The 14,663-nt window shown below is 43.3% G+C and overlaps 1 protein-coding gene across 14 annotated transcripts in view; it reads right to left on the bottom strand.

Annotated features, from left to right (window-relative positions):
• KALRN (kalirin RhoGEF kinase) overlaps positions 1–14,663 on the bottom strand; it is a 536,830-nt gene that overhangs the window by 67,938 nt on the left and 454,229 nt on the right. Inside the window, exon 36 of one of the 14 annotated variants that reach the window (XM_076343001.1) lies at positions 3,882–5,248. The exons of the other annotated variants lie outside the window; for them this stretch is intronic. Within the exon in view, the coding sequence (XP_076199116.1) occupies positions 5,232–5,248 (17 nt within the window). The 3' untranslated portion in view covers positions 3,882–5,231. Of the gene's footprint in view, positions 1–3,881; positions 5,249–14,663 lie in introns of those variants that run through there. 14 annotated transcript variants of the gene reach the window in all.

Below are 14,663 nucleotides of genomic sequence, written 5' to 3'. Positions count from 1 at the left end.
GGCTTCTCAGAGCAACTCAGAAGAAAACAGCAGGCTTCTCTTTTTGATCCATACTAACCACAGATCATATATGATAGGAAAGAAATATGCTTCTATAACCAGAAGTTAATACAGAATATAGCTATGAAGACAGGTGACTATGGCAGGACACAATCTTGCTTTAGGTGAGAAGAGGTGAATCTTCTTCTGATTTATGTGTGGCTCCATTTCTCACCCCAGAAAAACAGCCTAAGAGAAATGGATTTTTCCACAGAAGTCAAAGAAGATGAGCCAGAATGGGAACTCTGTAATCCTATTAGCATGTGCATTTAAATCAACAATTTTTTTGCAGAAAAAAATCCACTCATGAATGAAAGCCAATAACGACAATCTGACTGATGAGCACATAAATTAGCTCTGCTGTGCTCGGCGGAGACCATTTTCCATATTTAGTGATTCCTGTAAAATAACATTTCTGACAAAGACGGAATTGAATCAGATGTGGGTGAAAGACTAACTCGGTCTTTACTCGAGCTATTATTTCCTGAAGAACGGGAATCTCTGTACCAGAAAATCTTGGAAAGCAGGAGTCATCTAGACCTATCCTATACACAAACAAAGCCTCTGTGTTAGTATTTCACACTAAACAAACAAGAATCATCTAAACCATCAAAATGCACCCTCTCCTGCCCTTTCTAAGAACATCTCCTTCACCATACGGGCTGTAAGCTCCAGTTCACAGCTCTCAGCCCCTTGAGGCTTTATATTCTCCCTCGGGAAACACTGCTGTGAGGGCCACCTCGGATCTGCTCGAGGGCTTCAGGGCTAAAGCTCTACTCGACAGACGCAAAGATGGCAGAACGAGGTATGAAAAGAACTTCTTTGGTCTCTTCTGTGCTTTTGTATTAAATGTCCAAAACACGCTCAGTGAAACATTTTTATTGGCACGAGTCAGGGTTACAAAACTTTGTGGCTTAGGCAGATGACAGTACCGATCCCAGTTTTAGTGTTAGAGCCATTCTGCCTGTAAAACCTGGCATGGATTTGCAAAAATTTGGGAGGTAACAACATTTGGATAATACAAAGTCACTTTACAGCTATTCCTCAAGTGAAAACACTAGTTCATACAACGTAAATAGGAAATCTGACAACTTTTAATGTCAACAGATAAACTGTCTCTTCAGGCACTGCCTCTGAACAAGGTTCCAGAGAAGAACATAAGTGAACACGAGGAAATTTTCAGTGCCCATGTCAGATAAAGATAGAGGACAACTGGCTTGAAAAGCCCTTTAGATTAGAAGTACGTCAAACTTTCGCAATGGAATTACAAAACTCGTCCTGGAGTCCTCCACAGCTCCCCATCTGCTCCCAGCTCTGCTCAGCCGCTCTACACATGTCCAGCCGCAGACCTGCCCTACGCTTCGGCTTGAGGGAAAAATGAAGTGAGACCATGTAGGACCCGGTTTCACACCAGAGGGTAAAGACATGTTCAAACTATGCCATTGAAATCTAAATGCAAATTTTGCTCCGAGGTTCAAATGTTGTCCCTAACTTTATAATCTCCTGGAAATGAGCAGAATTGAGAAGGTTCCACTGAATTTTCTGTTTGTGTCTTGGAGTATCTTTTGAAGCTTCAAGCTGGAAGTAACATCAAAAGGCACAAATCAATCTGGCAGGATTCTCACAATTCCATTTATGTGGATGAAATGACTTCTGTCCAAACTCAAGAAGAGTGGTATGGAGTTAAATATTTTATGCAAAAGTTTCTAGTCCAATAGAGAAAGTAGCTTACACTGCTAAAAGCAGATGTACTTGACAAACTTTCCAATCACTATAATGTAAAAACTCAAAATTTGATTTTCTTTTTCACTGCCAAACATGCAAAGAAGACTAACTTCCAAAAAGAACAGGGGAAAAAAAGGACTGAAAACTAAATTAATCACACAACATTCAGAACACACTGAATAGCTGATATTTCTTGGAAATGGAAAGGAAGAGCTGCTTTGAGATAGAGAATGATCTGCAGAGTTCCCTTTAGCTACACTGCAAAGCAGGGGATGCTCCTGGGGGATTTTGCCTATGGGTTTTGTCTTTGGGAAATGGTCACCTATCTGTTGGTTTTAATATTCAACTTCCTGATCGTTACTTCCAGGTAGAAACCTAAGCAGAGGAAAACAAGCACTCACCTAGCTGGGGTGGGCAAACACCGTCACTTGGAGAAGCTCATTTTTGTGGCAGGCAGCAGCTCACCTCATGCTCTCAGCAGTCAAGGAGCTGTGCACACTTCTGCCCAAGGGTGATGCAGAGCAGGAATCACACCCTGTAGGAGCCTCTCTCTTTCCATTAACTACAGAGGGAGTCCGAGGAAATTATACCCTTAGCTAAATTTAGTTATTGTGAATCCCCTTCCCACATTTGAGTATGTTTCATACCAGGCCGATCTCACAGCAGGAAATGATTAGCTGAAGTTAAGCATCTGACAATTCACTTTAATGAGCAATAACTCATGGCAACCCGCCATTAGCCTCAGTTGAATAGCTTTTATTTTTAGCTGGTGTTGCTCAGATGCGGCGTTCATCCAGCATGCGCTGGGAAAGCTGACATCCCAAAGTAGTCTCCAGGTCTTGGTTGTGCCAGTCGGAGTGTCAGGGCTCGAGAGCTCCAGTTCTTGGAGGTCAGAGAAAAGTCACTGCAGTTCTGGGAAAGTTTCAAAGAGTGAGACAAAACCAAAAGCCTGGAGAAACGGCACCGAGGCGCACGGTCTCAAGAGACCTTGCAAGAAAAGTTACTGAAATCCTGAGAGCGTGCTGAATGAGCGAGCTGGGTCTCCAGGGAGAGAAACAGCACAAGGGGAAGGCACAGAGAGCGAGCCTGCTGAAGTAAAACATGACTTTGTTTCTGTCCAAGAGTGCCTAGTGAGAGGAGCAGCTACAGAAGTCATCTCTGTTGTATCTGCTGCTTCATGTGGACCTAAAGCTATTGTCAGAGGTGACTGTAGGGAGGGCATGGGGAAAAGAGGAAGATGAGTCCTCAGATGAATACAGGGCAGGGTCTCATTTCCTACAGATGAGCATTTAACCGAGGAGCTGCTGCACATGAAGGCAGAACATGTCCTTGTGCCTCTGAAGAGGCTCTCAGGAAAGTGTGCAACTCAACCCCACAGCACCAAGCACTTGAACAGCAGCCGAAGCATCTGCGGTCCTCCTCTCTGCGTGTCCCGCTCAGAAACGTGTTTCCATATAACAGCTTACAACTGTGATGGGTATCTACGACTTCTCTGGTGGGAGGTTTGAGCCTTCTTCTCTCCATTTATCAGCTTGATAAATTCATTCTGCTTCAGAGTCCCATCTGACTCCTCACATAAGCTGCTGTGAGTTCATGACAGGAATAATAAGAGAACAAACATCCACAGAGTGAATCCACCAACCCGTTGGTAAGTGAGATACTCCTAGCCAGCTCCTATCCCGAAATACTATGAGATAGGTACGTTATTGGCCTGCCCCGAGTCCTTCAAGGGAACCTTGCTTATCTCCCCAACAAAGCAACAACTTTTTAGAATAGGTTTTACTGAATAAAAGGGTGTAGAAAAGCTCAGAAAAAGAGCAGTTGCTCCACACAGCAGAGTTTGAGGCCAGGCGCAGTATTTCTATGCACTCGATTTCATTCACCCATTCTCTTGCCTCGGGTTTGTGCCCAGCACACATCCCGGACCAGCCCAGAGCACAGCAAGTCCAACACATCTGCTGGGAGTGCACGTTGGAGCAGCCTTCCCGTAATGCCTCACAGCTGGGAGAGCAGATTTCTGAAGTCAAGAGGCACGCATTTTGCTTTAGCAAAGAAAGGAAATAAAAAGTCAAGACTAACAAGATCCAGAAAGGGCATGCTTTTTTTTTTTTTTTTTTTGAACAAATCAACATTTATTTCAATTTAGTCAAACAGCTCGTTGAAGCACTTCTCTAAGTTCTACTTTACATTTTGTATTTACACTGTCCTCGTTCTGTGACAAAAATAAAGTAATCCCCGACCCTGAAGTTTCCAGAATAAGTGTCGCTAGCAGCAAAAAGAACAAAGCCCCAAACACAAAGCAAAAATCCCCCTTGATATATTTTGATAGGAGACTTATGCATGTTCCGTAAAAAAGTTTTAACCCTGAACCTTTATGGAAACCTATATGGGATGATGAGGGGGAAAATGTCATGTTTGAAGCTGAACAAGAAGAGCAGCATTTGCTGGCCTTTGCAAGTACACTGTTACTTTTAGCATAAGGAACTGTGAAATGCTTAGACACCCACATAGAAGCAGACTTTTTAACTTTGATCTAAGCAGTTTTGCTCTGCTGGGAGCATAAGGGTACCAGAGCTGGCGAACACCATCTTCTATCCTGGTGGTGGGCACAAAACCAAACTTTATTACACATGGTTTCCAAGCAGCTGTTAGTACAACACAAGCCTTATTCTTTTGCGAAGTGTCAAGGGTCAGCTTCATTCAGCAGCTCCCAAATTGAGCTACTGTAAGAATTTTGAAGTTATTTCTCAGTTAAATGACATCATTGCTAAGGTCAACTCTGCCTTACGCTTGAAGCCAGCAACCTCTATGACAAGGTGGACCATTCTGCTGAATGAGGGGAGAGGAGGGAGGAGGACGACACTTGAATATCGTATTTATGTCTCCCTACCTCAAAGGAAACTGTGGCTATGTACCCAAACAACTCCTCATGGAAACAACAGAAGAGTATTGGTGACAAAACAAATTGGAATTGGAAAAAAAAGCAAGAACAGAACCCAAAGCTTTTTGGGATAGGAAGAAAAACTGCATGTTGAGAAAGAAGGGATTGGTCATTAAACTTTCCAGGCACACACAGGGCTCAGAAAGCACAGAAAACAAGCAGAACAAACAAACACAACTGTGTGCATCTTAGCGTCAGCTTCTTTTGCCAAATGCAGTAGCTTCCAACATTCAGCAGCTGTCTCTTGCTTTCTAGTGCTGTGGAGTTCTCTTTGGTACTTGGAGGCTGTCAGGAGCTCCGGGCAAAGAGAAAGTCTGTCCATTTACCAACCAATTCCAAAGGCGCTGATCTTGAATAACTTTACTAAGCAAGAGTGACACAGATGTCTAGGAAAAGGGGCTTTTCTCTTAGTAAAGTTGTGGTAGGTGCAGTGGAAACCCAAGGCAATCTACATGCTTGTCAAATTGTGCCTAGGTAAGAACAGAGTCCTCCATGAACGTCTCTCATTTGTTCACTCTTAAATTATTCAGGCTCTGACAGCCCCTGAAAAGAAAAGAACGGAATAAGAATAAGTTGCAAGTGGTGCAGGGCAAGAGCGGACACCACGTAACCACCAAGAACAACGAGGTTGGGGTGTTTGACGACAGACACACTGCAGCTGGAGCCTCCAGGGATGGTGCCCAAAGCAGCTTCCTCCACGCCCTTGTCCTCCAGAAATACTAGCGGAAAATACAAGCTCACAGCAAAGGTACTGGGTTGGGATGAATTAAAAGAAGTAATGAATGGAGTAAATGCAAACAGCGGTTTGGAAATAAAACACACAGATAAGAACTGCTGGTGCTTGTGATGTTTTGCTCTTTGAACACGGCACAGGGAAATGGCTAAGCAGCTCGGAGACTTTTAACTGCACACTCAAGACCATCAGTTAGATTTGTGGGAAGCTTTAATTCACTCAGCTTAAGTAGGAAAATCAGAATGTCACTTGCCGTCCCATATAACAGGCTCACGTGATCTACCTCTTGGTTTTTCGTTTGACAGCTCTCCAGGGCAGGGAGCAGATCTGTGAGGAACCTTCCTCGTGGTGCCAGCCAACAAGCTTATCAAATTTCAGGTGATGAAATCACTACTACACTCTATCTGCGTCAGCAAGAAAGATGGGACAGGAACTTGAAGTCTCCAAGAGCATCTGCTGTATAGGAACAGGAGAGCTCTCTGCAGCACCCTGCCGAGGTCTCAGCCCTCTGAAGCTGTGCAAGTGCTTTGAGCCAGCCACCAGCCTTCCCAATAAGGCTAGTCCTGAGAAACTCATTGATTTTGACTTCTGGAGGGCCACATGGAGCCTCCCACGGCTTTTACGGTGCCTACACCATTGCTCCTTACCAACAGCCTCCTCACGGAAAAAATTCTACGTCCAGCTTAGCAGAGGTGAGGAGAGGTGCACTGCATAAACTGCACTGCTTCACTCCCAGCTGCATCACTGCGTCTAATCACAAATAGCTGTAAAAATGCTCTACCAAGCAACACGTCTAATAAGCGATTATCATTACAAAAGCCATCTTCGCTATTGCTGAGTAATTGCTTTCTTTCGGCCCCATCTTTCAAAGTAATTAGGAAAAAGAAACACTTATTTGATCACAAGAGCAAGAGCTGGACTGGTCTAGCAGCAGAGGCTCTTTGATTCTGGAAAGACTTTGTCGAATACGGGTGATCTTTTGCTGCAATGTACAATGTCTGATCACAGACATCCACCTGCCTGATAGTTTAGTATCTCCAGGACAAGTGACTGCAGTGAATATTCAGCAAGCATTAGCCTTTAGATATTTGTCTGGAGCTTACCTTGCTTGAGGCTTTTCTTAGACACACTGCCAGATCAAATTTTACGGCAGCACAGCTCTGAGCAGCTACAGCCCTCCCTGAGCAGCCCGGGATGTTCAAGCCTGAGTAATTTCTCTGATACTAAGACAAAGTCAACTAAGATGCTGCTGTCTGCTCAGCACCTGTGCCCTGGCAGGAACTGTGCTCTGCTATTGCGGAGCTGAAGGTACTGCTGTAACATTCAAAGTGTTTGCCTCCTTCTTGCCTAAAGCTATGGTTTTCCTTCTGCTGCCCTAGAAAGGATCCCTGTTGATTAATACTTATTCCATTTCCTAAAGAAATCTATTCAGCCTCCACATGCTTCAGCTGAGAGCGATGTTTTAATATTGTGGTGATCCTCAGGGTTCAAACTACAGAAGGTACAAAGAATACCAGACTTGAGGCACTTCAATGGTATTAGCTGTGAATCATCTTTTTACATTGTACCACTCAGATACATTTGGATCTAAAATACATTTGCATTTCTAATTAAAACATATTACCAGTAGTAACTAAAGAATGTCTTAAATCAGAATCCTTAGGCCATAAAAGCTAATTGCATGATGCTAAAACTGGATTTCAAAAATATACATATTATACCCCCTGCAGGATTAATTAGGCAACATCTCTTCAAAAGAGTTCTCAAAAGTGTATTTATTCAGCATGTGGTTAAATTATACTGGGTTGTGCAACACTTTTCATAGCCTGCCTTGGTGCACACTTCTGCGGCAGCAGACAGCTGGGGCCTTGTTCGTCAGGGGTGCTCAACATGGGCAAATCTGATTCGGGACTGCAGTGAACCCCAGCCGATGAGAAGGAACACGCATGCTGGTTCGTGCTCTCTGCCTCACAACCACCTGGATGCTGCCTTCACCCCTAATGCAATCCTGCTGCTCCCCGCTGCGCAGCGGGGGTTGCTTTAGCCACAGTTAACTGGTGCCGCTGAACAAGAGGATGTCGGGTACGTGTGTGATGTGCTTCCTAGGACATGCAGGCCTATAAAAAGGCTGAAATCAACTGGTAGATATAAATCTGGAAGCTATAACTGCTGATTATTTGATGCTTATTTTGTCACCAATTTCCTACGTGACCTCAAGAAAGTTTCAGAGCGTTCACTGAACTGTAATGTGTTTTCAGATAGGTTAAGACTGTACTGCATGTCTTGGGGATGTAAGAAACCTCTGTTCACTAAAGCTGCATGTGCATTATGAAGGGACGAGAAAAAAAAACCCAATGCAGCATAACAGGGCACATCCTCGGCTGCTATACTCTGTAGCTGTAATTGTCAGCAAGCCTAAACTGCATGAAAAAGCGTCCTCAGTGGATTTAGCTGTAGCTGGGGATGTGCCACTCCCAGCTCTCCTTGTGTGCTCAGAGCTGCTTGCTCCATGTGAAATCTGAACATGGAGAAATGCCCGGAAAACATAACAGTGGAGACACCTCCAGGGTCGCTAAATCCAGTCCCTTCTTATCGCAGGAAAGAGTCCATCTTTTTCCTAAATGTTTACTTTAGTGCTGTCTTGTGCTACTCAACAAGGGATCTTTGCTCAAAACTGACATACAGACTGTACTTGTGCTTTCCTGTATACAGTGACATTAAATTTCCATGTTTAATTTACAACCTTCCAATACAAAAGATAAAAATCTCCACCAGAAACCACCTACTGGTTCCTCAGGATCACATTTGCTAAGGGGTTCCCAGCAGGTCTGGCTCCCTGGCTTCACCCCTTTGTGCAACTTTACAGCCTTGCACAGCCTGGAAGATAATTTTGCAGGGATCCAAGATTCAAAGTTGTTGAGCTGTACCAGGACTAGCAACGGCTGTAACACACGGAACAACCAAGTGCATTGGGGTGCAATAAGGGCAACAGAACAGCAATTACTAACTCCTCAGGTGGCAACACACAAAACGGGAGATGTATTTTTTCCATTTTCCAAAAGTACTGAGCAACCACAGTTCCCATACAGTAGAGGAGCACCTGTAAGCACTGGGAAGCGCTGGGAGGTGAGGGAGTAAGAAACCCGCCAGAGCTATATTGGGCTTTCTGCAACGTGATGTTATCATGCTACATTAGAGAAAAGCAAACAAGCAGCACGTAAACTGAAGCGTATATAATGGCGCTCTCCACATCAAAGAGAAGAAACCCCCATGGCTGTTCTATTATTAACTGCTGTAATTCAGTTTGCAGGTTCTATTTCTCATCTCATTAGGACTTCACTGGTGAAATTTTCATATTTTGTCCTAATTATCTGAAAGGACCCCATGGTGAAATTTTCATATTTTGTCCTAATTATCTGAAAGGACCCCAGGTGACATGTGTGATTTCCATGTTTTCAGCCTGCCAGGGAGAGGATTGCAGGGCTGGTGCAGGACAGAGGCTGACAGATTGAGAGGGACATCAAACTCGACAGGAGAGCCAACGGGATGCACTAACTACCTTTAATCCAAGGAACGGTTTGTGTTTCAGCATAATCAGCCACATCAAACATTATGAACTAAAAGCAAACAGGTTAATTTTTGGTTTGTGGTTTTCTAATGGGAAAGAACATTAGCCAAGGGAGACGTTTTCGAGCATATCTCATTAGGTATTTTCTAATAATTCTTTACACGTGCTGAAGTCCTACTTATGATCTACAGATCTTTTTTCAGAAAACAACCAGATGTACTTCTGTAGTTGTTTTAAAATGTATCTTTACATGACACTGAATTGTGTGATGCAATATTAGCAATTGAACTGTTCTGCAATAGCAACTGATATGCAGTGGCTAAACTGGCAGAGAACTGGATTTCCTTACTGAATTGAAAGCCACATCTGTAGATCCCTGCTGTAATCACTAACTGCCCAACCAATTCTTCTCTTTTGCAAAGAAATTGCAACTTTTGCCAAAGATGAAAATGTTTTCATAAAGCCTGTTAAAAGGCAAGAATTACACTGAAATGTAACAGTGTTCTGGTGTGTTTGAGAAGTATCTTGATGCTATTTTTAGACTGAAACATCTTGAGGCTTGGGGTTTTTTAATTTTAAAATGATAGATTAGTTTTCCTCATACATACACAAGTTTTAACAAGGTGTATGCTGAAATGTAACGGTTCGGAAAAAAAGCAAAATCCTTCTGGGGTCATGTGAAATAACTGCCCTTTTTGTTTCACTTCAAAATGGATAGATTTTATTTCAGCATCCGTGCATTGAATTCCTAAACAATACATCTATCTGGCACTTATTTTATAGGAAAGCAGCATGTTTAGTTACCCCATGTTCTTTGCAGTGAACAGGGAGTTACCCAAGCTATATTTTTCACAATTATCTGTTCTCTTTCCCTTAGAATAAAGTCTCCCTTCTTCAGGCTTTTGACAAGATGAATAAAGCCTTGTGAATTCCTGTATGCTTCTTGGAGCGAATGGGAAGTTTGGGAGCTTTGCCTGCATAAAAGCAAGCCCTGTGTTTCTTGAAAGCTGGATGAATTTATGAAAATTGAAAACAATGCAGCAATCTGAATAATAAGGATCCCTACCACGCATTCACCTCCAGACTAGTAACTGAAAGCTGATCTTTATAGAAGCTCTTGCTATCTATGTTACACATATGAATTAAGATCTGAACGTTTATTTTCTGTACAACTGTTGTCACATCCTATCTCAAAAGATAAGGCTGCAAGATCAGTCATAAAAGGGAGACACAAAGCCAGAAGACGAGGGGCTAGCTTGTGTTGGGAGAGTTAGAGTTGTCTAGCAGTCTGTGTAAGTTTCAAAAAAGAAAAAAAATAATGCTAGTATTACTTGGATCTTGGGAACTGAGAGAAAGTTGTTAAAGCATCCCGAACACTGGCACTGATATGATAAACATCAGATTTACAGAAAGTGGCTGACGGAAGATGAGAGTGGTGAGCAGAGTCCTGTGCAGCAGCCAGCACTTTGAAAAACCTCAAACCTCCTGTGCTCTCGGACACTTTCTATTTTCCAGTAACACAGACCCACTGAAAACTTGACCTGGTGTATCCATGAACAAGGTTTCTACCCTCAAAAAACCCTCCTTGTTGTAAGATTTAACAACACTTCAAATAATCCTAAAAAGAGCTCACTGTTCCCCCAGCCTGCCAACAGAGCAGTGGCCATGCTTCTCCTTCAACTGTCCACGTTCAGAGGTTGCTTATCAGCCTCAGGACTTCTCCTGCTGAAATCCTCCTATGTCTCATTGCCACGTTCAAGGGAGGACATGCCCACGCACACAAATACTAACAGGTTCAGACCAGTGAGTCTTTATTTACCCCAAAAGACTGGCATGGGGACAGTCAGGCACACTTTTGGGACACGCTTAACTCAAGACCACCTGTCAGGAGGGTGTAAAGCAGGTGTGGGAAAGCAAGTTTCCACACTAACAAAAAGAGCGATTTTTTTGCTAACAGTATTCACCTTGTCATGCTAATCCTGCTTGCTCAACTGAGCAGCATTTTCATCAACTCTTTTGTCCCTTCCAATAACTATCTGCCATGACCTACTCTGACTCCTGACTCAGCCTGTGGAGGTGGGAAAACACAGGACTTGGAAGACATGTTCCTGTCATGGGCTTACCAGTTTTCTCTTAATAGAACTGGAAGAAAATAACAACAACTCTCCCAAACCTCACCACAGCCATTTGCTTGTGAACCTGCCAGGAGAAAGAGCCGAGCACAGCTCTGGCACGAGAGAGAGACTGCCCACAGAAGACCAGTACACTTGATCCTCTTGACTTTACTGAGATGCAACTAATGAGCAACAGATGGACTTCACCCAAGGAGTATATTTGGGGAAGGTAACAGTTTCCTCATATTTCTCATTCAGGAAGGACCAGGAAACTAAGCGAGCTTCGGTTGACACCCTTGATTTTACTATTGTTTTCTCCTCTGCCTCAATTTTGACAGAACTGCTTTGGCCACGCATTCCATTACGCTTTACACAGTGTAACCATGGCTCAGTCTAAAACACTAAATAAAATATGTTCAAATTAGGAAATGGTATGGGCTTGAATATATTACTGCAGATCACTCTCTTGCTACCACTCAGCACAAAGGTACCAGTTTCCTTAGCAAAGCTCTGCAGCTCACTGTAACAGTGTCAGCACCTTCTATAAAAAGCACCATCAGACCTCACTTTTTACCTAATGAAGAAATAACTTTTATTAACACACTGTTGACAGCCCTTGTAATGATGCTGGTTTGCCCAACTTCCAGTTAAGGCTCTGTTTCTGACCAGCTAGCAAAGATGTACAAGGTGGCTGGCTGAACTCCCTTCACTGCACATTAGTCACCATCACTCTGTCAAGAGAAGCTTACTTTGTTAATCTTACAGCAAAGAGGTTCACCAGACTGAGCCAGTAACAAATCAACGACTCAGAGAAGGATAGCAAGAAGAGGAAAAGGAAGGAAAGAAAGAAAAAGAGGACAGTAAAACAAAAAAATGCAGAAGGAAAAGCAAAACTTTAGGAGATAGGAGAGAGGAGAAGCCGGAGGGACAGGAAATTTAAACAAGAGCTTTACCAGGAGCATGGCACAGACACAAACCCACTCAATCTTTCATTTTTAACACACTGAGATTAAAGGTTTGACATTCAGATTAAGTTTCTTTTGTTCTGAAATGGAAAGTATGGACACGACCGGCAGCCTGCTCAGAAGAACAACTGTTCAAGGAGGTAGAGGGACATGTTCTTTATTGAAGCTGATACGACACATCGATTTAAATCCATCTTCCCTGTTTCTGGCTACCCTCAAGTAAAAAGTGTTTTATATTCTCACCTGAAGCCACTCTGCAGCCACATAATATTACCTAGAACGGGGTGTAAGGTGTTGCACTGTAACGTTATGCTGACAATAGATTACTTTTAACCACAGACCCTTTTCTTTGGGCTGTACCTGATGCACTCATAGCTAGCTTCTCAAGTCCAGTAGGTGGGAACATCTCTCTCCTTGTGCTCAAAGAAAGGCATTTCCTACACCTTGTTAGTACCTTCCACCCTTCTGGTGCCCCTTAGGACAATGAGACCCCAGCATGCTCCAAGTAGGGCTAGAACTGAATGAGCTGAACTACTGCAAAGAAATGTCCTCTAAATAAGGCCCTGGGTATAATGCAGCGTACAGAATTTAACTTCTAGGTTAAATCTGAGTCACTGACTATTCTTTACAGCCCGTGCATCAGAGCCTGGAGCTCAGTGTTCACCTGACCCAAGCTCCATGCACCCACTGCTGAGCTTCAGAACTCTGCACTGAAGGTAGTGCAGAGTAATGGCACTCACCCGCTGGACTTTGCTCTGTGTTTAAAGGCAACAAAGTTTTGACCTTGTCACATTCAAGGCATGCAGCTGACCATTTGCTTTAGAAAAGACATTTCAGAAAGCAGGAATCCCTCCAATTTCTTTGCTTTCCCTCATCACCGGCCTTTTAAAGGAGCCTCTAATCTGAACCACATAGATAACTGAGGAGATGGACTCCACATTAAAAGAAAATAGGGTATATTCAATTGCAAATCCTGGACTGATTTCTAAGGAGAGTTCAATGACTTTCTAGTTGTCTGAAGACCATCAGAATTTGAACCATCTTATCGGTCTGCTTTCAGGGCCAGTTCTGCAGCACAAAGAAGCATCCCATTACACTAGGTCACTTTGCATTTGTGCATTTAGGAGATACTGCAAAAAGCCTTGCTTGCCCACTCTTGGCTGATTAAGGCCATTGGCCTGAAGGCTGTGCAAGTCTACTGCTCTTAACTACCCCTTTTTATGGCTGAAAGCAAGTGACAGACTCTTGCTCTGAGGCACTCCTATATTAGGATTCGTATCTCTCCATACTTCAGAACAGACAAGTAGTCCTTATTTAGTTCACGCAGGGGACTATCGGGGTCAGAACAAAACTGCAAATGCTACTAAGTGTCAGTTGCTTTCTCTGGATGGTTCCCAATAGCTTTGTACATGGGCAAAGCTGACAAGATCAGAAACTCACCAAGAGAAACAAGTGAAAAAGCAGTATCAAGGTCTCTACTGCTGCAATACAGGATAAGATTGGTGCAAAAGAGTAGTTTGAGTTATCCATCAAAATCCTTTAGAGAAATGCCCAGTTACACAAAATTTACGTATTTCATGATACACTGGGGACTTAGGGTTTGGGTTTTTTCAGCTCTGCATTATTGTTGCTATTTAGGAGATCAAGCATCCGCATCACTTCCAAGCTCCATGGCACAAAAAGCACTGACACAGCTTGTACCGACACAACCTCTGTTTGAGCACAGACTGCACGCTCATCTTCGCAATATCTCTCACCGGACGGTTCTTATTGGCACAACAAAACCTACTCAGTTGTTGCAAGAGATCAAGATACATCCAGCATCTGTCACCAGGAAAAAGCAGAGCCGCATTTCCAAAGGCAAAGGGAAGGTCATTTATGGGGCAGCAGTGAGAACAGCTCCAAGGTGCTCCACATCCATCTTAAATACAAACTACAGTCACCCATTTGCACTGCAAGTCTAAGGTCAGTGAGAAGCCCTGGGACGAACAGTGTCCCCCCAGAAAGAAAAATTATCACTGACAATGCAGAATACATGAAGTTAGAGCTGCAAAGGTCTGGTTGCCACATTAAAGCATCTCCAAGCTTAACGGCAGAAGCTGCCAACAGCAGCACACTGATGCTCTAGTCTGGGGCACCCAAATCCCTCATCAAATGTCAGGTTTGGTATTCAGGGAGTATTTCCACCATCTGACTATGTCTGGTTTTCTTTAATAAATACAGCATAACAGATAGCCTTTTACAACTTTTTGCCCAAAGTTTACTACCAAGGACAAGAAAGAAGTAAAGCAATCGGTATCACAAAACACCTTTTGTTACTAACTCGGTAAACTAGAACTGCAAACACAGTTAACATTTCAAAAGGAGAGAGAAGAGCCAGCTGTTTCCCCTTCCCCCTTCTAGAGACGTTTGCAGGCAGGACAGGCAGCAGGGAGATTTTCATCTGTTAGAATCAACATTTTAAAGACCAGAGCCATGTCAAGAGAGCTTGAATACTGCTCCAACCTGCTGCACGGGCCAACACATTAAAGCACAGGCTGTCCAAGAGACTTGGCTTTCACCGTAATTTAGTACCACA

The sequence above is a fragment of the Aptenodytes patagonicus genome, chromosome 6, assembly GCF_965638725.1.
Source record: "Aptenodytes patagonicus chromosome 6, bAptPat1.pri.cur, whole genome shotgun sequence".
Lineage (NCBI taxonomy): Eukaryota > Metazoa > Chordata > Aves > Sphenisciformes > Spheniscidae > Aptenodytes > Aptenodytes patagonicus.
This window is presented reverse-complemented; position numbering and strand designations above follow the sequence as displayed.